Source organism: Pistacia vera, unplaced genomic scaffold, assembly GCF_008641045.1.
Source record: "Pistacia vera cultivar Batoury unplaced genomic scaffold, PisVer_v2 Contig257, whole genome shotgun sequence".
Classification (NCBI taxonomy): Eukaryota; Viridiplantae; Streptophyta; class Magnoliopsida; order Sapindales; family Anacardiaceae; genus Pistacia; species Pistacia vera.
In genome coordinates this window covers 318,542-340,466 of record NW_022196065.1, presented here as the reverse complement: position 1 = coordinate 340,466, position 21,925 = coordinate 318,542, and the positions used below count along the sequence as shown (strand labels likewise).

General features: G+C 33.9%; 2 protein-coding genes across 6 annotated transcripts; both read right to left on the bottom strand.

The window, feature by feature from the left end:
* Positions 1-1,135: 1,135 nt before the first annotated feature.
* LOC116132635 (2-isopropylmalate synthase 1, chloroplastic-like) lies at positions 1,136-9,676 on the bottom strand. The gene is made up of 12 exons (XM_031418304.1): positions 8,852-9,676; positions 7,417-7,630; positions 7,255-7,335; positions 5,985-6,077; positions 5,810-5,896; positions 5,186-5,286; positions 4,379-4,412; positions 4,213-4,287; positions 3,608-3,691; positions 1,768-1,902; positions 1,384-1,532; positions 1,136-1,289 (listed from the first exon to the last, which is right to left on the bottom strand). Exons 1-12 carry the CDS (start codon positions 9,490-9,492, stop codon positions 1,157-1,159), a joined length of 1,827 nt encoding a protein of 608 aa, XP_031274164.1. The 5' UTR covers positions 9,493-9,676; the 3' UTR covers positions 1,136-1,156.
* Positions 9,677-10,467: 791 nt separating this feature from the next.
* On the bottom strand, positions 10,468-20,061 carry LOC116132639 (DEAD-box ATP-dependent RNA helicase 28). 5 transcript variants are annotated; one of them, XM_031418310.1, is made up of 21 exons: positions 19,999-20,050; positions 19,749-19,823; positions 19,272-19,595; positions 18,691-18,870; positions 18,515-18,583; positions 18,327-18,433; positions 17,888-17,966; positions 17,341-17,514; positions 16,841-16,989; positions 16,554-16,649; positions 16,242-16,344; positions 16,003-16,065; positions 15,623-15,684; positions 15,301-15,397; positions 13,847-13,965; positions 13,722-13,764; positions 13,352-13,453; positions 12,420-12,518; positions 12,249-12,326; positions 11,569-11,834; positions 10,468-10,752 (listed from the first exon to the last, which is right to left on the bottom strand). In XM_031418310.1, exons 3-21 carry the CDS (start codon positions 19,563-19,565, stop codon positions 10,737-10,739), a joined length of 2,196 nt encoding a protein of 731 aa, XP_031274170.1. In that variant the 5' UTR covers positions 19,566-19,595; positions 19,749-19,823; positions 19,999-20,050; the 3' UTR covers positions 10,468-10,736. The 5 variants fall into 5 exon arrangements, with proteins under 5 accessions (XP_031274170.1, XP_031274172.1, XP_031274171.1 ...); XM_031418312.1 differs by having other exon boundaries at positions 19,272-19,591; positions 19,999-20,034; XM_031418311.1 differs by lacking the exon at positions 19,749-19,823 and having other exon boundaries at positions 19,999-20,061.
* Between the last annotated feature and the right edge of the window lie 1,864 nt (positions 20,062-21,925).

The following is a 21,925-nucleotide window of genomic DNA, read 5'->3' as shown; positions in this document are numbered from 1 at the left end:
GCAAGGGAGAAGGGAGGTGTGTCGTCACCGAAATCTAGTGAGAGAGGTGCCGTCATCGTCGAGCAAGGGAGAAATCCAGCAAGGGAGGTGTTGTCGTCGTCAAGCAAGGGTCCAAGGGAGAGTGGAGTTGAGATTCAATTGAAAGATTGAATTGAGACTAAGTGCAGTTACTTTGAGAAATAAGTTGAAATTTTAGAGAGTTGAGAGATTGAAGAGAGTGGAGTCGCATGAAAAAGACTTAGATTTAGGGTTTTTTTCATTTAAACATTGATTTGGATTACCAAGTGATCCGGTTCGATCGAGAGGTTTGCACTATTCATCCGATTTAATAATGGGTTCAAACAGTTTTTTAATTAATAACGGGTTTTATATTGATTCGGACCGGACATACAATCGGGTCCTAGTCGAACCGGTTGGACCAACCGATCCGATACGACTTTTAAAACAAAGGTTCAAAAGAAACTTATTCATACTATTCTGATCAATTTTGAATAATTTTTTAACTGAAACAAATTATATAACCTCCCCCATTGTTTTTTTTTTTTTTTTTTTTTTTTTAATAGTAGATCATATCAATTTATTACAAAAACTGATGAACAAATATAGTGGGACTCATTGTAAATTTACCCGTAGCAACCGCCATTGGATGATTTGATAGTAAAAGAACAAACAAGAATATGAGTTTACATGATCTCCCGAATTTGAGTCCCCACAATCCTTAATAGGAATGACCATTGGAGCTTGTACTCGATCGGTAGTTTTAGAGTCGCAAAAGATTAGTTGAAATATGCATAAACTGACCCAAACACTCTCGGTCATAAAAAAAAAATTTACACGTAACTAAAATATCAATTTACCCCCTTCAACTTAAAGAGCAAACACATTGTATATTAATCTAGAAAATGTTTTGAGTTTTTCAGAAATGATACACAGATTAAACTAAAGTTAAAGTAAACCAAACTCACTACCGATGTTCAGGCTTATGAACAAAATTATTTCTTAAAAAATTTGTACAAGGAAGCAGATTGATGCACCTTTAGCTCTGTGGGTGTGATAATAAGCAAGCGCAAGGGAGCTTCGCTCTATGCTTCTGCAACAAGGAGATTTGATCCTATTTTGTAAATTTTGCTGCACATCAGGTGGAGTTCCGCACTTTTCAAGCAGACACGGGAGTTCTTTCTTCAGAAACGTTGGATGGCAACTGATCTTGAAAACCTAACATCTTGTTCACAGCAGCAACATATGCCTTGACACTAGAGACAACAACATCCATTCCTGCTCCTGTTCCACTGGAGATACCAAAAGAAGATAAAAAGAGTTAAAGAGGTATGAATCAGGAGGAATACACTAAGTAAGAGAGAGAAACAATATTACATCCAGTACCTGAATGTTCGCTGAACTGTTTCACCAGTTAGAGCATTAGTTGATGATGTGGGATTATTGTCTCCACGAATTAGAACACGAGTGGTGGCTATTGCATCAATGCCTTCAGTAACTGCAATCATTGAATACTCAAGAAGAGTCACTGGTTCCTGCAAGTATCAAGAGCTCATATTCATCATGACACGAATAAAGTTTAAAAGCAATACCTTGAATTCACTTTTTTTTTTTTTTTTTCCAGATAATATAGAGAGTACCTTAAAGAACTACTAACAGTCAGCTAGAAAGAATGCTAACACAGGTATCCTATGTTATAGGTTAGGTAGAAAACAAGATTGATGATGCCCAAAACTCAAATAAGACAAAAAATTTTTACTCATATCAAACCTTTACGATGAGATCAACAGCCTTGTAAGCGCTATCAACAGGCCCAGTTCCCACAGAACAAGCAACATGCTCTTTCCCATCAGCGCCAATGAGCTTAACAGTTGCTGTAGAAAGACCAAGGGTTCCACAAGTAACCTGTTTGTTGGTGCAAAATACAGAAACTTATGAAATTGCCTTGATTACAATCAACTCATAGACAGGGAAATGTAGAATAAAAACAATTCAATATGGAGAAAGGAGGGTGAAACAATAATAACAATTCAACTACTACTATTATTAAGGTTATTATCACCTACTTATCCACAGGTTAACATCACCAACACCCCATAAATATGAGAAATCCTGACTTAGCTCCCCTGAGATTTTGCAAAATATGCATTCATCTCCTCTGAGCTCCACAAACAGAAATTCTTAACAGAAAGTATGAGATGTTAACATTGGCCTTGAAGTTCAATCTATAAGTAATGTGTTACAGGACTAGCCTTACTATAATGTTTAATTACAAACAATTGTCTAACATGAAAAGTCACGCTACTGGACATATTTGATTGGCCATTGCAATGGTAAAATATTTTGCTTATTTATAGGCTGAGTTTCTTCTTCTCCTATGTACACTAGAAATTGTAAAAAGTAGTTGTAACCTACATTTCTAGGCATCAGGTCATTCAAACTATCAAGTACATATACAAATGCATGATTTAGTGAAGGCAATTGCATCTGTTGAACATGGACTAAGCTTTTATCGATAGAGGCTAAGGTGATGAAGAGACTGATGATGCCCAAGCCTATAAATCATTTGAATTTTCACAGCTGAAATTAAGAAATTGGTGTCACTTTAGAGTAGACAATACCAAAAGCTTCATTCCTTGTATAGTCTTAGCCTAAAAGGCATCCTTTGATTCCTCCACCTAAATATAACACATAACCTTACATCCATGATTAAAAACAAGTTAAATAAACACAACACAAATGACAAACGCAACATTTATTAACAAATATCATTAAGCACAAAACCTCACTTTGAAAACACAACACAATACAAGACCCTATATTAATAAATGAATAACAAGTTGAAGAACACACAAAAAGAGTTGAGAGGTGGTATTTTAACAAACACATAGATTGCAAATCAATAATATATGAACTTGCATCCAAAAGAAGGGGCACTTGGGTTTCCTCCACTTTGGCAGCTAGTGACAAACAAGTCACAGAAGCAAGTTGACCCATTCATGGTGTCTCTTTGGAACTTTAAGCTTGAAATGAATCTTTCAAAGTGGTTGATGGCAAGAAGGGCGGCCAAAGCATCAAATCCCATGGTGTGCCCACCACAACCCTTTAATGAGCCAACATTAGAAACCCATTTGAGATTAAGCACAAACATGAGTCTCATTTTTTTAGAGACCAAAGACGATAGCTCACTATATTCTTGAGAGAATTTGAGACTCCAAAGTCAATATTCTTTTTCCAAATTTTCAGAGAGTAATTACGCATGTACCCTTTATTTTTCAACCACTGCCGTTTGTTAACCGGGCTTAGTGAATGTTAATACTTAATTCATGTTTCATTAAACCTCATGGGAGGTTAGTATTCCTGTATGCATAGGGTATTGGTGATATAAACTCGAACCTAGGGGGAAGTTGGTGATAATAACCCTTGTTATCATTATCATTTCAAATTCTGTTATCTCCTTGATTTGTGCTTCCTTGATATGCTCAACAATCATTCCACATGTCCAGATCTTTTCTCTAATAATTGACTCAATAATAGGACCATCCAATTAAAAATACTTCTACAACAAAAATGCAATCAAATAGAATGAAGAAACAAGAAAGAAATTTACCTGCAGATCAAGAAGCTTCCACACAACTTCTGGCTGAAAAACTTCATCTGATACTAATGCTATTAAGTCTGCATCAGTAACTCTCTGAAACACCAGTAAAAAGAAATAACAGTAAGGAAAGTATTTACTTCAAGGAGAAAAAAAATTTGAAACAGGTTTGCATTTACATGCACAGCTTTGCAGAAATGGTCCACTTTCTTTATCACCCGGAAAAGATTATAAGGCTTCACTATACTGAGATGTCAAATGATGACTCTGTAATTCTGCTGATGTACTCTTTGAACACCCATATTGAAAATGACAAGGACACCATTCACCTAGGGAAAGCGGTTCACCGAAGCATTTGCCTCAGTAAATATATGACAGGGAAACTTGACAAGCATGAGTCTTAAACATATGCTGCTCCACTATAATTATTATAAAGCCTCAAAAAACACTCTTTTCTAGTTTTGTTATATAAAAGTTACTGTCTTAATCTTAACCAATTCTACAAACTAATAATTAAATTCTTACAGCCACCATCAAACACATTTGCATAAATAATATATCACAGACTCAATTATAAAAGAAAGCCACTCAGATATTATCATAAGTTCCTATGTCACCTTTTTTTGTTCAGCTACAGCTTTGAAACGCCAGAATATATTCCCAAGCTGCTGATCATTGAGTTCATAACCAAGCTGAAAAATCAGGAAGAAAAAAGTATTAATTCATAATCAGAAAGTAAAAGATGATTTAATCAACCTAACAAAAATCTAAATCATTGTTTACCTCTTTCAGCCGGTCCTTTAAAGCATGGCGTCCACTGTAGCACAAAAATTTTCAAATAAGAAAATAATTAAATGAGATATAAAAAAAGCTAACGCATAAAGAAGCTCAGAACAAGAAAATATCTATAATAACACCCAATTCAATAGAATACAAAACAAAGTACAACAGGCACAGAATCGAGAGATACAGTCTTATCTTCTCATACAAAAAGGTGGTTGATATCTCAAAACCCTTGACTGCACATTTATGAGAGCCCAAAACAACTAACAAAGAAGTGGAATTTAAATGCTAAAACAAGGAAAATCACTTTAGAACAATTCTTTGCCTTCTATTGAAGAATAAAAGGAATACATGTCACTATAATTTTGTAGAATTTTCCTTATGGGTGCAATTATGCCTCACCAAATTTAGAATTTTAAATCTAGTTTACCACAGTAAAAGTCGGAAGTAAAGTGTTCAGGCAAGAGTGACGAATATTTTCAGCTCTCTCAGGATTCTATATGGTTCGTCAAAGTAAAATGCCTATAGTCACTTCCTATACAGTTGCGCTACAGCCATGTGCAAACTACCATTTTCAAAAGTTTGTCAAACCTACATCCAGCCAATAGCAATTAATGATGGAAATACTAGTGATGGTTATATTTGCAAGTTCTTTTGATCAATAAAATTCTAAAAAATTGAAACATATTCTTCTTTTCAAACATGGACAAACTAAGGTATACATTTCAAGAATTGGAAGACAAATTACAACAGATATCTACAAGGCCAAAAGAAGAAATAAAATATTTGATGAGTTCAACATCCTACCTAAGCTTTCCAAGGACAATACCAGCTTCATTGGATCGTTCAAGTCCTATATCTTCAGGAGAGATAATTTCATATGTACCTTTGTGTTTCAGCATTCCATCCTACAAAAGAGGAAGAATTTTTAAGATACCTTACTTAGACCAAAAAAAAAAAAAAAAAAAACTACAAGCAGGAAATCAATTCAATACAATGCAACACTTTCACAAAGCACACTTGATTGGTTAAGAACTTCTGGGGTTGCTAACTAAATGAACAAACAGATGAAATGGAAGGACAAAAAAGGCACCACAGCAAGTTCCAATTTTCTAGCCTTTCAAATACCACCACACAAGATATAGGTGAAATTTATACTTGGACACGTTCAAAGACCAAGTGAATTAATAAGGTATAGGTGAAATTCATACTTGGACACGTTCAAAGACCAAGTGAATTAATAAGGGTGGGCCATGATGCAGAGCCTTTCAAAGCCTTTGGACACGTTCAAAGCCTTTCAAAGACCAAGTGAATTAATAACACACAGACACAATTGAGCCATGATGCAGAAGACAAATAAGGGTGGGCCATGAATAGAATAAGCCAGTAAGTACTACAAATTCTTTCATGTTGAAAGGTAAATAAACAAACCTGATGAATACCACTTTCATGAGCGAAAGCATTAGCTCCAACGATAGCTTTGTGTGGCTGCACATGCAACCCAGTATACTCTTCTACCTAAATTATCAAGCAAATAAGTAAGACATATCAATCAAAACAAATTCTATTAACAAGAAAATAGGTTAAAGTGTTTTGAAAAAAATACCATCTTGCTTGCCATAACAATGTGTCTAGTATTGATTCCAGTATAGAGACCTCCCAATACATGCTCACCACGACATTTAAGAGCCATTACCACCTACAGGATAGACATTAAAATAAGTAATTGAAGAAAAAACATAAAAAACAAATGAAAACAGCAATTAAGGAAGATAGAAAAACATAATAAAGAATATGTTTTAAATGCTAGTAAAATTAGCACATTTGAATGGCACAAAATTCAATCAAATTTACTCAGTTATCAAGAAAATGAAAACATTATTTCTCTAAAGGTCTCTCTCTCTCTCTCTCCCACCTCGACATCAAAAGTTCTGAAACAAATCTATCAGGTAAAAGAACAAACAGTATAAGAAGGTTTGACTGTTACCTTTTGGATGATGGATTCATAGATTGTGGCACACCACAATGAGTTAAATAAATTTTTTCTTTTATTTTTATAACGTCTAAAATAAATGCCAATGTTTTTCTAGGGGTGGGATAATCCGGTTAACCGAACCGGATTATCAAAACCGAAAACCGAACCGTTTTGGTTAAAAACCGAATGTAAACCGAACCAAATTTTTGGTTCGGTTACCGGTTAACCGGTTTTCAAATTATCCTTTAATCCTTAAAATTCTTCAATGTTTCATTTAAGTCCCTAAATTCAAATATTTATTATTTTATATATAACTTCATACTATGTTTCTCTTTTATTTTATATTATTGCTGTATTCTTTGTATGAAAAATACATTAAATTACTTATTTGCGGATACTGAATCCAGAATATGAAATAAAAACATAAAGAATTCAATTACACATTACTGAATAGTCAATATTCATTAATAAACTCAAATACATAACATAAAATTACAAAGTAAAAAAACTTAATATAACATAAATCATCTTCATCCCACGAAGTGTAGAGATTTCAATTTTCAGATTTGGAGGCGGAGAAAGACGAACTATGAAGAGAAATAGAGTGAGGAGTAAAAAAAAATTTTTTGCTTTTATATTTAGAGTAAAACCGGTTTGAAATTTTTTTCAAACCGAACCGGTTTTTTGAATTTCACAAACCAAAAACCAAACCGGTTTGTAGAAAAACCTAATTTTCGGTTCGGTTCAGTTTTCGGATTATTTATCCCACCCCTATGTTTTTCCTTTTACAACATTGCATAGAATTATCTATATATTCTTCTGCCACAAAATGAGACTATTATTAGTAATTGAAAAACAATCTGAGAAATTTTCAAATTTTTGTATGAACTAATACACTGACCTCCTCTAATGAAGCATTTCCGGCTCTCTCACCAATGCCATTAATTGTTACTTCCAGTTGTCTAGCACCTGCAAGTGCCCCCTGAATTTACATGACCCGAGATGTGAGTACAATTTTATCATGGTTCCCCATACATTAAGTACAATTAAAAACACGACATACAGCTATAGTGTTGGCAGTAGAAAGTCCAAGATCATTCTGGCAATGTGTTGAAATAATAACGTTTTCGATTCCAGGGGTATTGGCTTTTATGTCAGCAATCAATTGTCCAAATTCAGTAGGCACAGTTATACCAACAGTATCTGGTATGTTAAGTGTTGTTGCCCCGGCCTTAATAACTTCACCCAAGATCTCATACAAAAACTCCCTCTCAGATCTGGTAGAAGTGAAGAAAGAAAAAGTACCATCACTCTCAAAGAAAAGAAAATAACACATATATCATCAATTTCTACAGGAAGCTTTTTATTAATAGAAAGAACATTTTTTTTTTAGTTTCTTATCAGAGAAGAAGAGAAAAAACACAAAAGAAACAAGCTTTTGTTGAGTAATTAATGATGTCATAATATTATTATATTCCAGAAAACTACTAATCTTCATTTCTCTACTCAGCTGGCAACTTTGACTGAAATCATAATGTCCTTGCTTGAAAATTACTCCGTCTTATCTAACAATCCAAACCGCGCAACTTCCTTTCTACTTTAGAATATATTCTTTGACACCACAGTAAGCACAGAAAGAAGTCAGCATATTCAAACAACTAAAGGTTTTGGCTTGTAAATTACTTCGCCCTTTCTAAAAACCAAACCACAATCTTTCATACTACTTTAGAATATATTCTTGAACACCAAAATAAGCACAGAAAGAAATCAGTATATTCAAACAACTAAAGGTGCTAGCCATTACAAATACCAGAGAACAAATCACTAAATTCTCAATGAACTAAACAAATACAAAAATATCACTACTCACTTTAGAAAAATTAATAAAAAGAGAAACCATATTACATCAAGTATATTTCTGCATAATCACTATACTTATAGCCAAAATCAAAATCAGCCCAATTACATAATTCAAGAGATTCGTACCAAACTATCCGCTTTAATGACCCAAATATAACATAATTTTGAAAATTATATCACTAACATTCACCAAAAAAACACAAAATCATTCACCAACATACAATTCACAATCAGTAATTCAGATGATAAAGAACTAATCTACAGTTGTTTCAAGACAAGAGAATTAAAATGAAGATGAATCACAGGCTGAAATTGACTCAAAATATCAAATCCAAATTTCAAAACTTTATATTCAGTGAAGTGATAAAAATTCACTTATTGGGTGAAGTATAACTTACAATAAGAAGAGAGAGAAAAACAAAGAAAACGTGGCTTCACCCTCCTCTTAAAACCAAACCAAACATTAACAATCTTACCCGCCATCGCCCTCTTAAAAAAAAACTGCCTTTTGAAAACGGGTTTGATTCCCATTACTAAATTAGTGATAAGAAAAACAAAAAAAATTCCCAATTTTATATAATTTTTTTAACTTCAGAAAACTATTTTTAAGTACAAAAAAAACATTAAAAGAATCAGACCTTCCAGCATCTTCAGGACTAAACTCAACATCTTCACAACCCAAACTCCTCGCAAACTTAACCATACTTCTCGCAATTTCAATGACCTCTGCTTTGCTCTTCCTCAATTTATACTCCATATGAATGCCACTCGTCGCAATAAACGTATGAATCCTCGGTCGTTTCGCGTACTTCACGGCCTCCCACGCGGTCCTTATGTCCCTCTCATTACACCGCGACAGCCCGCAAATCACAGGAACATAGCCGTCCTCCGCGACGGCGTTCCCGACCTCCTTGGCGATCACCCTCACCGCTTCGAAGTCGTCCTTGGAGGCCGCCGGAAACCCCGCCTCGATGATGTCCACGCCCAATTTCGCCAGCTGGCGCGCGATGTCGAGCTTCTCTTTGGACGTGAGGCTGGCGCCGGGGGACTGCTCGCCGTCGCGGAGGGTGGTGTCGAAGATGCGGACGTAGTTGGGATTGGGGATGTGGTGGGGGATGTAAGGAGGGCGCGTGGAGTGGTTGAGGGAGCAGGAAATCGAGGTTTTGAAGAAGGGCTTGGGGGTGAAGTGAAAGAGAAGAGGAGAAGGATTTGAAGAAGAAAACACAGTTGATTTTGAGGAAAGGAAAGTGGGTTGGATGGTTGTGAAGAGAGTTGTCATTGCAGATGAAACCCTAAACCTTAGTGGAAGTGATGATGGAGGAGAAAGAAGAAGAAGAAGATGAGTGATGAGGTGAAGGTGGCGGCTGGTGGGTTTTTAAAGAGAGAGAGAGAAGGAGTCAGCAAGTGAGCTGTGAGAGTAAGTGTTCGTTTTCTGTTCTCTTTCTCTACATGCTTATCGGTGTGCTTCAGTTATTTTAAGAGAGAAATCTTACTAGCTCTACGTGACATGGTATAAAATGGATAAAAGGGTAAATATAATGGATATAACTTTATATACACTCTTTTATTTATTTTTTGTACAAAGATTTTTGTGTATTTCATTATATTTACCACGTTTTTATACAATCTCAACTTGATAATTAATGATTGATAAATTTACAATAGATTCTATTTGTTTCATAAACTATCACATCAAAATTATATAAAAAAATTGTAAATATAATTTTATTACTTTTTAAGATTGTACTATAACCAATTTACTTCAGGAGCTTTAGGCTTTAGCCACTTTTTTTTATTTATTTATGGAATTTATTGTACTTATGTGCTAAAATTCACAGATTGTTTAGTAAATGGTTACATGTCATGAAAATATATCAATGAATTTGAAACTAAATGGTACAGAAAGATTGACATGTATGACCCATTTAATAAATAAAAATAGATGGATCATTTGAGGTTGACACTTTTAATTCAACATGATTAAATAGGAAATTTATATCAATTGTTTATTTGATAGATAATACATGTTATCACAAAACATTCATATATTTTATAAATCTATCACCTATGCCCAGTTACAATGATGAAATTTCTACTATAAAATTTTATTTACATAAATATTTATTGAATTTTTTCATTTTAACACCTAAAACACAATGATTTTTGTTATTTAATCAAACCTCAAAACATACTGTCTTTAACTCAATAATTGATATTGATTTAATATGAAGTTGGCATAAAGAAGAAACCAATATATCTAAATTTCCTTTATTATCAAAGCAATTAAATAATTTAAATTATATGATAAAATAAATAGATAATGGGTCAAGTATTGCATCTCAAAACCAAAAGAAAAACAAAATTTTCTCACGATTACTCGCTCGCCAAACCCAAAATCATTAAGGAATTACAAGAAAGATTCAAACTCTTCTTCCTGTTCCTTAAGACGGTCCTCATAGGTTTACAAAACCCATCAATCTCGCCTTCATAATGTACACCATGTGGGAAATCTTGAATTGAGTACTACCTTCGCTTGTAACTGCAAAACCAATCATAAGTGAATCACAATCATATCAATGGCTACATCGAAAAACTCTGATGGAAGATTAATGCAAAAATGAAAGTTACAAGGACAACAGCAATTATGGACTTCCTCAGTTGTACTAACAGCAAGGAGATTAAAAGTTTACTGAGGAGAGATTACTACAATGAGGCACAACCTGGCCAGTGGATCTTGCTATTCTTAGCAGAAACAAAGATTAATCATTTACAAGGATGGTCATGGTGCTTGCCCATGAACATAATAGCAAGGCAAAAGAAAAAAGAGTTTAGAATGGGGGCTTAAAGTGCAATGTGACCATGCAAAGCAACTATTGGTTCAGAAGGGCAACACATGACATGAATTAACAAGATGAAATGACTAGAAAACGGGAACTGCAATAAAAAGCAGGTATTTGCTCACAAAGCATAGCAAAAGAATCAGACTATCCTCTTTATTCCTTTTTAGTTCAACTGGATGATGGAAATATAACCAAGGGCTCAAACACATTTACCAGAGGCCCCAAATTTAAACGTAACTGAGGATGCAATGAGAGTGATTGGTGGAAAGCATGTCAAGGTAGAGAAAAAAAGGTGTAGAACTGTAATGAAATTCTTATAGAACTCAAAAGAAGAAAAACAACATTTCGTACTTCATTTTTTTCCCTTCTGATTTGCTAGACTAATTAACTAAGAATTATTGGGAAAGTTGTGCTTTTCAAATCTCCATTTCAAGTTGGAAACTAATTCATGCAAGAAGCACAAATAAGGCACTGGGGAACTTAAACAAGGAAAAGAAATATGAGCTAATTCATACCGTGACTTGCTCTTAAAAGATTTCTTGGACTTTTTTCCTGTACTTCTCTTCTGTTTCTTCTCGCTCATGTCGCTCTGGAACAGATCCCGCATCTCTTCTGCTCTAGGTTGACTTTTTTGGGAATTCCGTTTTGTTTTCTTAGTGGCAACCTTTGAAATCTTGCCAGCATCTACTGCCTTCTTCTTAGCTTTCACAGCTTTTGCTCGTCTGTAAGCCAGATCAACTAAAGAGATTCCAGCCTCATCCTTCTTATCTTTTCCATTACCCTGCAGTTGTTATATATAAGTACCACACGACTTCAGAAATAAAATGACAACCTGCTGCCTCAAAATGAAAAAATAACAACAAAACATATGCAGTTTAATGATTTTGTAAGAACTTCAAAAAGATAACACATCAATAATCATGCATACACACAAATTACAGGAAGAAGCCCAAGGATAGCACATCTTTGTCCTCTACAAACTCACATGTGAACAAAAGGGGAATAAGAGAAAGGACAAGCGGAAGGGAACACCAGAGAAAGAAAGCGTCTCTAGGAGTTAGAAACAAAGGCATATTGATTATATGCATATCTAAAGCTTAAGGTTCATCCTCAATTTAGGGTCAGCTACAATCTTAAAACCCTCAATTCAATTTCAACACAGGTCTCAACACACAGAAGAATAAAAGATGCATACTTTTTTATCTTGATAATCATCCTCCAACATTTCTCTAGCTGCTTCCAGTTTACGACGCTTCTTTCGAGGCAAATTTTTCTGTTAAACAAATATAAAAATGAATATCACAACAACATTTCAAAAGTCGTTAATAAAAAAGATAATATAACTCAAACTCAGGATTGTAACCACCTCACGCTCTCGTTTCCTCTTTTCTTTCATTTTAATGTCTTCAGCCTGTTGGGCACTAATTACCTCCTTTCTAGAACCTTTTCCATTTTCAATAGATGCCTGTCAAAAAGGAATGTAAAGATCACACAGCAATTAAGAATAGTCCATTACCAAAAAAAGGGAGAAAGAAAGAAGAAAGAGTAACCTACTATCATGTTGAAAAGGTAAATTTTATTACCTCCCTTCAAATTCAAGAAAATGTCCCTTTGAGCCCCAAGATTTAAAAAATTAGCACCAATTCTTTGGCAACTTTATCTTTCTTTAAGTGTTTTCTATTACAGTTACATTTTTCAGGTTCATACTGTTAGAAGTTGAATTTGTCCCACATCGCCCCAATAGTGGGCTGTTATGATGTATATAAGTGATTGGGCTACCTCCTCCCTTGAGCTAGCTTTTGGGAGTAAGTTCTACCCAAGCTCACTTTGTCACATACCAAGGCTAAATTAGGCCAATATAAGTTTTTTGTAACTAAACACATAGGTAGGTAATGGGATGGTACTGTATACGAAAAAGAATAAATAATGCTATTAAAAAGAAAAAAGTGGTTGAAAATGAAATATAGTCTTCATTTCACTAGCATACAGGGAACGAGAAATAAAAACAGCTAAAGTTCTGCTTTCTTCTTATAATATAATAAAAGAATGTTACAATCATGTAGAATCAGGTAAGCTCCTTAATAGAACAGCCATCATTTTATCAGCAAGATATCATCTATAATAAACAACCTTCTACTATCAGCAGTCTCAGTCAAACCAGATTAGAAATATTACTTAAAAACAACCTAAAAGAATCCCATATAGACATGCTTGTCAGAGTTTCTGATCTGGTTCTATAAATTGCATCATCCCAAACAGTTAATATATATAAAGGCCAAAGATGAGTTGCAAGATTACCTTAGCTTCCTTTGCTGTAAGTTTTTTTTCCTTTTCTGTCACAAACCAAGTTCTTTTAGGGCGTGAAAAGATTTCTTCTTTGTGAGCAATCATATTTTCTGCCTGCATGTTTTATGGGAATGCATGAGATTTAAAAAAAAAAAGGAAAAGGAAACTTAAAGAACAAATTCATATTAACTTGTAACACTGAGTTCAAATTCACAATAAAAACATAGAATGCCGTGGCAATCCAATTAACTTGCTCTTGAAATGAGAACCACCTTTTTAAATCATACCATGGTCCAAAAATTGATTCAAAAAAGGGGAAAAGTACAAATTTATATTCCTCAAGATGTCAATGCACAAGTTGCATTGGAATAGAATAAAGTACCTTTGTTGCTTCCATTTCAGCTTTTCTCAGGGCCATCTCTTCCCTGTGGCATTTGAAGAACTATAAGTACAATAGAAAGATAAATAGTTTGTTAGAGAAAACATAGAAGTGAGTACAACAAAAACCTTTCTTCTTGAAGGATGGCAGACACTTGATCTTCCATCTGCTCAATTATTTGAGACCACTTGGTAATTGATTGCTCTGCAACAATGCGGCTCTTTAACTTTGAACCAACTCTCTTAGCCTAAAGTTGGAAATAACATTTGAAGAAAATTATGTTCAGAATTCTGTCATCTCCAAAAATAATATATTAAACATATAATGTCTCATAAGAAACGCCTCATTTATTCATATAAAGGAACTTCTTAAGAAAATTAAAACAGTTAAAGAAGAAAGAGTTAAGAACTATGAAAAACAAAGATTAATCTAGGTATTCTTTGATGTTAAAGTTCCAAATGATCATTCAGACCCATCTTCATTCTTTACAACTGTCTGAACTGTCAACAACAAATTAAGTCATTGGTTCATGCATACTTCTTAAATCAGAGTCCTACTTAGGGTCTGTGACTTCTATGAAGCCAAATCATAGTGCCCCTATTTCAGATCCTGATTAACTGTTTCAGCTTAATGTGCATCACAGCATAATTCATTGTAATTGTCATCAGTTAATCATACAGTTTTCACATAGTTCTCCATCGCTAGCTTCAGCCATGGCATTGGTTTGTTTTTTATCTGTTTAGGACATCTATAAATTAAAGTACTAATCCCTAGAAAGGAAAAGGTTAAAGGAAAACTTAAGGGTCTGTTTGATTTGTGGTTCAAAAATAATTTTCAAAACCTAAAATTAGATTAAAATTTTTGAGTTGTATTTTAATATTTGAAAATGTGTTTGATATAATATTTAAAAACTGTTTTTAGATTAAGAGCTATAGAAAACTGTGATATGATATTTTTATATTTGTTTTTGGATTGTATTTGAAACTGTTTTTGGAAAAAATTAGACTCATTTTTACCAAATGCATTTTCATTAGGTTTGTTGTATCCCTTGTTTTCAAAAACAAAAAACTGTTTTCAAATTCTATATCAAATGGGCCCCAAGCTTTTCAAACTTAATTAAAAATTAAGAGTTACTACAACTAAAAAAAAAAAAAATTTGAAGAAAAACAGAAAAGAAGAGAAATACCTATGAAGACTACCTTAGGGTACCTACATATGCTTGAAGGAAAGGCATACTAAAGTCAATCAGCTAAGATATAATCCACCTGCTCAGATGGGACTGCACTCCTATAAGGAAGATTAGAGTTGCAGGATTCCACAAAAAGCCAATGCTAAACCTCTTAGTTATGTAACGACCACATAAGTCAATTACAAAGGAGTTGAATTACAAACTGGCTTCTAATTTAGATGCTCAATAAAGTAATTTTGAATTTATTAAATGAAGAAATTCACAAGGCTGACATTACAAAAGCTAAATAGATGAACATCCTTAAAATATCAGAAGATCTATATACTAGATATAAGAAGACTAATAAAAGGATATTCAGGTCCGAAAATAAACAAGTTAGAATATATGACTTACAATGGCTTTTAAAAGGGATCGATCATTGTCTGCCAGAAATGTAACAGCATATCCTTCTCTGCCAGCTCTTGCTGTACGACCCACTCGATGAACATAGCTGCACCAAGAAATAAAAGCATAGGATTTACTAGAAAGAAAAATGTGAGTCTAGTTTAATTCAAAGAGTGCAAAAAACAGGGCTCAGTAACTTCAGTTTTGAAAGTGTTTTACATTGTTCATAAGACAAGGAAAATTAGGATATAAATGTCATTGAATAAATGCTGATGGTAGAAGTGGCAAGTAAATCGTCAACTAGCAACATAAAAGATAGCTCAGTGCCTACCTGGTAAGGTCTCGGGGACATGCGTAGTTAATAACTGTTTGCACACCAATTATGTCGAGCCCCTAAAAATGGTAGCAAAACTGAGTGTCAGATAAACAATACTAATCATCATTCCAGCTAACAAGAGTAAAATTGCCATTTTTGTCTGTTTCTTTATCAATTTTCATAACTGCGATGTGAAGGAGGGCATGGTACAAGGATAATGCCAATTTCACCTAAAACCCCCAACCAAATGATAACTGAAAGATTCAGAACAAGGAAAATAGAAAAACTGATGTTGAAGGGAAGCATGAGAAACTATAGAGTTGATTGAAAGAAAACACGTGGAACTGTGGGTGAAATTAGAAACACATGTAATAAATTTCAGAGTCTCTGCTTACACGAGCTGCCACATCAGTTGCAATCAAAAAATCAACTTGCTGCTTCCTAAAAAGTTCCAAAGCCTACAAATCAAATATGAGTTAGAATTGGATAATAAAGAAATATCACAAATTCAATAACAGCCAAAAAAATGAATTCTCCATTGAGATAACATTCTAGCACATAATATAGGAAAATAATGTCACAAGTTCAGTGAAGAAATTGAAAAAAATTACTAGTAATGATCTGATTTACTCACATCAAGACGCTGTGCCTGGGTAAGATTTCCATGAAGCTCAGCAGCTTTGAAGCCAGCCAATCCAAATAAAATCTTTAACCTATGTGCAGCCTGCTTAGTTCCACTGCCAGAGAAATTGAAATGTCACTACATATAACCGATATCCCCAGCAAGATCAACCAAAAATATGGAAAGCTAAAATCTAAATTTTGAAAGTTCTAAATCAAGTTTAACTGTAAAAGGATTTATGTTGCCATGTAGTCACCATAATTTCAAGAAGATAATAAGTCTAATTTCAAGAAGATAATAAGTTTATGTACTGAGAATCAAAACCTGAAGATGATCACTTTAGATGTGAAAGTCTTTGAGCACAATGAAAGAAGAACAGCTTCCTGATTTACTTCACGCATTCTGCGTATCCTAACCACCCTGCAGAATAGAAATCACAGAACTTGATCGGTTAAATAGAATTTATAAAAACTGCAACCAGAAGAAATTATTTATTTTCAAAAAATAACTTCTGCTTGCTAAAAACCTCTAAGCAGTACATGTTAATAAAATTTTAACATAATATAATAAGCAAAGAAATTAAAAACACTGCCAAAAGTCAAACAAATTACTCTTCAGTCAAAGTAGCTGGCCGTTTTGCAGATGGGTCTGCTGACAGGCGCAAGGGTCTAGTCAGAGAGAGCTTTATAAGCTCATCAACTTCTTCAGTCATTGTAGCCGAAAACAGCATAGTCTGTCTCCTTTTAGGGCATAGGCGAACCTGAAAATTACTTAAAATGATCAGAAAGGTCTCAATTAAATTATCAACATGTTTAAATATGAAAGGTTTAGCAATAATTTAAAGAAGCAATCAACATCTAGATTTTTCTGTCTACTCTGAGCCTCTAGCTACCTATTTTAGATTTTCCTAATCCATGTATTAACAGATGCCCTCCATAAAATGAGAAAAGATAAAGAGATATCACTAAAACATTAGTTACTTTTGTGATGGAAAAAGGACATTGACTTTATGCTTACCAACAGACACAAACCTAGAAGATTTAACATGTCAGAATAGGACTCATAAACAATTGCTGCTTATGTAATAAAAATATATTTGAGGAAAAAGTACCAGCTCATGAATTTCAGCATTAAATCCTAGCTCCAGAAGACGATCTGCCTCATCGAGGATTAAAACTGCAAGATCATCCAAATCCACAGACATTGAATTCCGTAAGTGATCTATCATACGTCCAGGAGTAGCCACAACAATATCTGGCATTGATCTCAATGCTGTCTCTTGCACCTAAAATTACAATGATATACATCGCAGCAATATAATTGATGAGAATAGATAACACTTCAAATATATATAATTACATGATTGAAAATTTTCAAAATAATTGAATGAATCATACAAGGACATTGCAAATGGCCAAAAAAAGCATCCCTTGCTCTTATTAAAACTAAGAAAATATTTCCACATTGTCCAATGAAAACAGAAATATTGCAAGTTTGCATGTATCTGGATTTTTTACGAAGAGACAGAAGAAAAATTAAAAGCAGAATAAGAAAGTCCAAGTCATTATATAAACTGACTGGAATTAAACAAGTAACAGAATCATGAGCCAAGTGCTTGCAAATTAGGAAATTGAAGAGATGACAAAGTAAGCACAAACCTTTGTTGAAAGCCCACCAACAACCAAGCAGCATCTGATATCAGTAAATTGAGCAAGTTTCTCTATCATACTGTGAACCCTATACAGAGACCAAAAACAAGTTTTTTTAAAGAAACAAAAATCTGATTAAAAATATAAAACAAGATAATTTTGAAATAAAATTTCAGAGTGTTCACTAACAGTAACATTCAATTGACAAGAACGAGATAATTTTGTGGGCTATCAGAGGAACAAAAACAGGTAAAACTTGGGTGATTACGGTATCTTAAGATCTGAAGACACCATTTTTGCAATTTCTATCAATTTTTTATGGTACAGTTTGTAGCATGATTAGGAAATGAACTCTAAAAATATGGTATAAGCAGAATTACACTTGGTAACTTTTGTAGCAAAAACTAAACTAAAAGGAGCAAGGAATTGAAATTAAATAAACACTCACTGTGCTGCCAACTCTCTCGTTGGAGTAAGAATTAGGACCCGTATAGCTGGAATACGTTTTGGACGAAACAACAACCTCTCTAATGTAGGTAAGGCGAAGGCAGCTGTCTGTATAAAATATATAAAAACTAAATTAAAGCACATTACCAATCAAATATCAAAAATTTGTGGATTAAGTAAACAGAGTACCTTCCCAGAACCAGTAACTGCACTCCCACAAATATCACGCCCAGTCAATGCTATAGGTATACATGCCGCCTACCCAAATATATAAATAAATAAAGATATGAATTTAGTAAATTTAACACTAGCATTCAATGAATTGATGATTAAGTTAGAGAAGACATAGTAGGTGCAACTTAAACCTGAATTGGTGTGGGTTTTGAGTAGCCCAATGCCTCACAAGCGCGAAGCAAAGGACGAGATAAATTGAGCTCCATGAACGAATTGGCATGAAATGACGTTCCTTCAGACGGTGCAAAAAAAGATTTCCTATCAGCAGCATTAGTGGTCTCATCATCTTCATCTTCCAGTCTATAATCCTCCTAAAGAAGGTAATCATATATTTCAATATCACAATCTTATTGTATGTAAAGAAGAGTTTTGGAAACCATTTAGAGCGCTTTTGAATGGTTAAAGGACTTCTGTATAATTTTTGTAGTGCTTTTCAAGAACTTAAAAACACTTCAAATGCTATTTAAAGATTCATTGAATAGTCGTTAACCTTTTTGAAAAAATAAGTAGTTTTCCGATTAAAAATAGTGCTTACAAGTGCTTCGTTAAAATTAACTCCATATGTGCTTTTCTATAAAGCACTTGTAAACAAATTTACTCAAATGCACTCCAAAAGTGCTTTCTAATAAAAAAATAAATATAAAAGAGCTCAAACTAGAATTTGCGAAAAATACAAAAGGTTATAAAATTGAAGCTGAGAGAGTTCAGTTACTTGTTTGTCAGGTTCAGAATCAGACTTATCCTCATCAACAGTGTTGGGAACGGGGACGGAACGCTGTTGAAGAGATTTGGAGATTTTGAAATCAATGGAAGTCGTGCTTCGACGTGCATGCTCTTCAGCTGCAGACTCAGAGTACAAAGCAAAGTCCCAAGGAGATTGCTTCTGCCGACTCGGCAGTTTCTCCTCTTCCTCGTCTCCTTCTCCATCTTCTTGTTGTTCCACTTCAGACTCCGACTCTTCAATTTCTTCATCACTCGGCGGTTCAAACATAAAACTTGAACCCATGATTCAATCACTGCAAGCTTTCTCTTCTATCTTCAACAAAACAAACAAATAGCACCAAATAAACAAATGGGTAAGTGTAATTACTAAATAAATAAAAAACCCGATGATAAACTTCAAATAAACCCTAATTTTTATTTTTTTACAAAACCCTAAACCCTTTTCTTCTTTTTTGCAGAAACTTACTTAAGGATAATAGAGCCTGGAGAGTCAGAAGTATTGAACCTGAGGAAAAACTTCAGATGAAGCACTATCTACTAACTAAAATTAAAAAATCAAAAATAAAATAAAATTATACCAAAAAAAAAGAAACACAGTCTACGGATTGAAGTAGGCAAAAAAAAAAAAAGATGAATAACACACTCTACATAATAAGAAACTTAAGCTTAAAATCGGCAGAACCTCAAATTTATAAAAAGGATTTAAAAAAAAAAACCTAAGAGAAAAGGATGGTGGTGGTGCGGCACCAAAACTGTGAGAGATGGAGCGTTTTGGTAGACAAAAAAAAAAAAACGAGGGAAACAAGTTTCAGTTGTGAAGGGTTAAATTTAAACCCGACCCGTTTAGGTGGATGGGTTGGCAGATATATTTGGGGGTGGACGGTCCGGATGCCCGGCCCAATATTCGGAACCGGAACCTGTATACCCTGCACTCTTTCCGAAAATTACAAAAAACCGCTACTATTCACATAAAATGGCAAATATACCCTATACATTCACAGAAGATTCACAATATACCTCCAACTATTTACAAATATATCATGTAATGTTCCCAAAATTAAAATTACTAATATTTAAATAACAAAAAATTGTCTAAGTCATAATTCATAAATTTGACACCAAACAACATAATATAAAAGTTGATACACAACATAAATTTGAATCATGCAAACAACATAACATTGCAAAATAAATCAAAACTAAACATCAATCCCAATTTTCAAGTTCGCATGTTTGATGCTGAAATTTGCAATAGATATTCCTCGTCAAATGCATTCATTTTTCAAAATAAATCACAGAAAATCAATTATATGCTAAAAACATTGAATAAAATTATTTAAACAGAAATTAACTAAATAAGAATATAAGAATTGATATAGTAAGTTACCTGACTCATAAAATTTTGCATCCTCCATGTCATTTTCAACATGAATTGGTGTAGGTGCACATATTAACCAATCTTGTGCATAAATTAAGGTTTCCACAACACAGAGAGTTAAACAACTTTGAAATTGATCAAGTACATGACTCGATGTACTAAAGCTAACTCGAAAGCAATTGTAAACACCAGAACAACAAAGACATCTCTTGCAATGCGCGAGGAACCTTAAATTTTGTTGTATTTATTTTTCACCAACCCAAGACATTCAATCACTTGTAATGGGTTTACACTCTCATTAAGGTACCATTCTAACTCTGTTTTGTTCATCATGTAATTCTTCTTCCAGTTCCATCATAAATGCTTGCTTGAGCGGTTAAGTCATTATCTCATCACAACTAGCACCATCAGTGTAATGACTCTTTCTAGTTAGTATACTTGGAAATATAATATGATAAATACTAAGCAATACAAATGAAAAGTAATGGGCCCAAAAATTTCTTTTCTTTTAAATATATATTCTTTACATAGCAAAAGTATCATGTACACAGCTCAAACAGTGGACAGTAGTGCCATTTCTCTCCACTCCTCGACGTCCATGACTACTCCTCACTTATTTCCTGCAAAAACATTTAGAACAACAGGGTGAACACTAATTGCTCAGTAAGTAAATCTACTACACTAATCTTCTATCTCCGTTGCTCAATCTTTGAATTCTTTCCTTACTCTACTCTTTTTCTTCTCTTCATTCTCTCTTTGTTCTTTCTCTTTTCCTTCCTATTTCTAGTTCTCACTGTCTTTTGTTCTAACTTTCTTTGTTCTTTCTTTCTAGTTCTTTATGTTCTTTCTTTCTTCTAGTGTCTCACTCCAATGAGGAATCATGGTATCATGCATGGATGAATGCAATGCACAAATGCATAGAGATGCATTCTCTATTTTCTTTCTATTTCTTATTCGTTTTTCTTTCTCTTTCCATATTTCTTCTTTCTTTCTTTCTTTCTTTTCTTTCTATTTTTTCTTTCTTCTTCTTCTTCTTCTTTTCTTTTCTTTCTTGCTTGCTTATTCTTTCTTATTCTATTCTTATTCTTGTTCTTTCTTATTCTTTGCCGATCAGACTCGGTTGATGTATAGATTTGGAACCCTACCATGTGAGTGAGTACAGTTCTCATTTACGTGCACTCTTACAGACTGTACAATTCTTTTCTTCTTAGGCCACTCATTTAAGGTGGCATGCATTTAGATATTTCTTCTAAGTACAGCCCTCA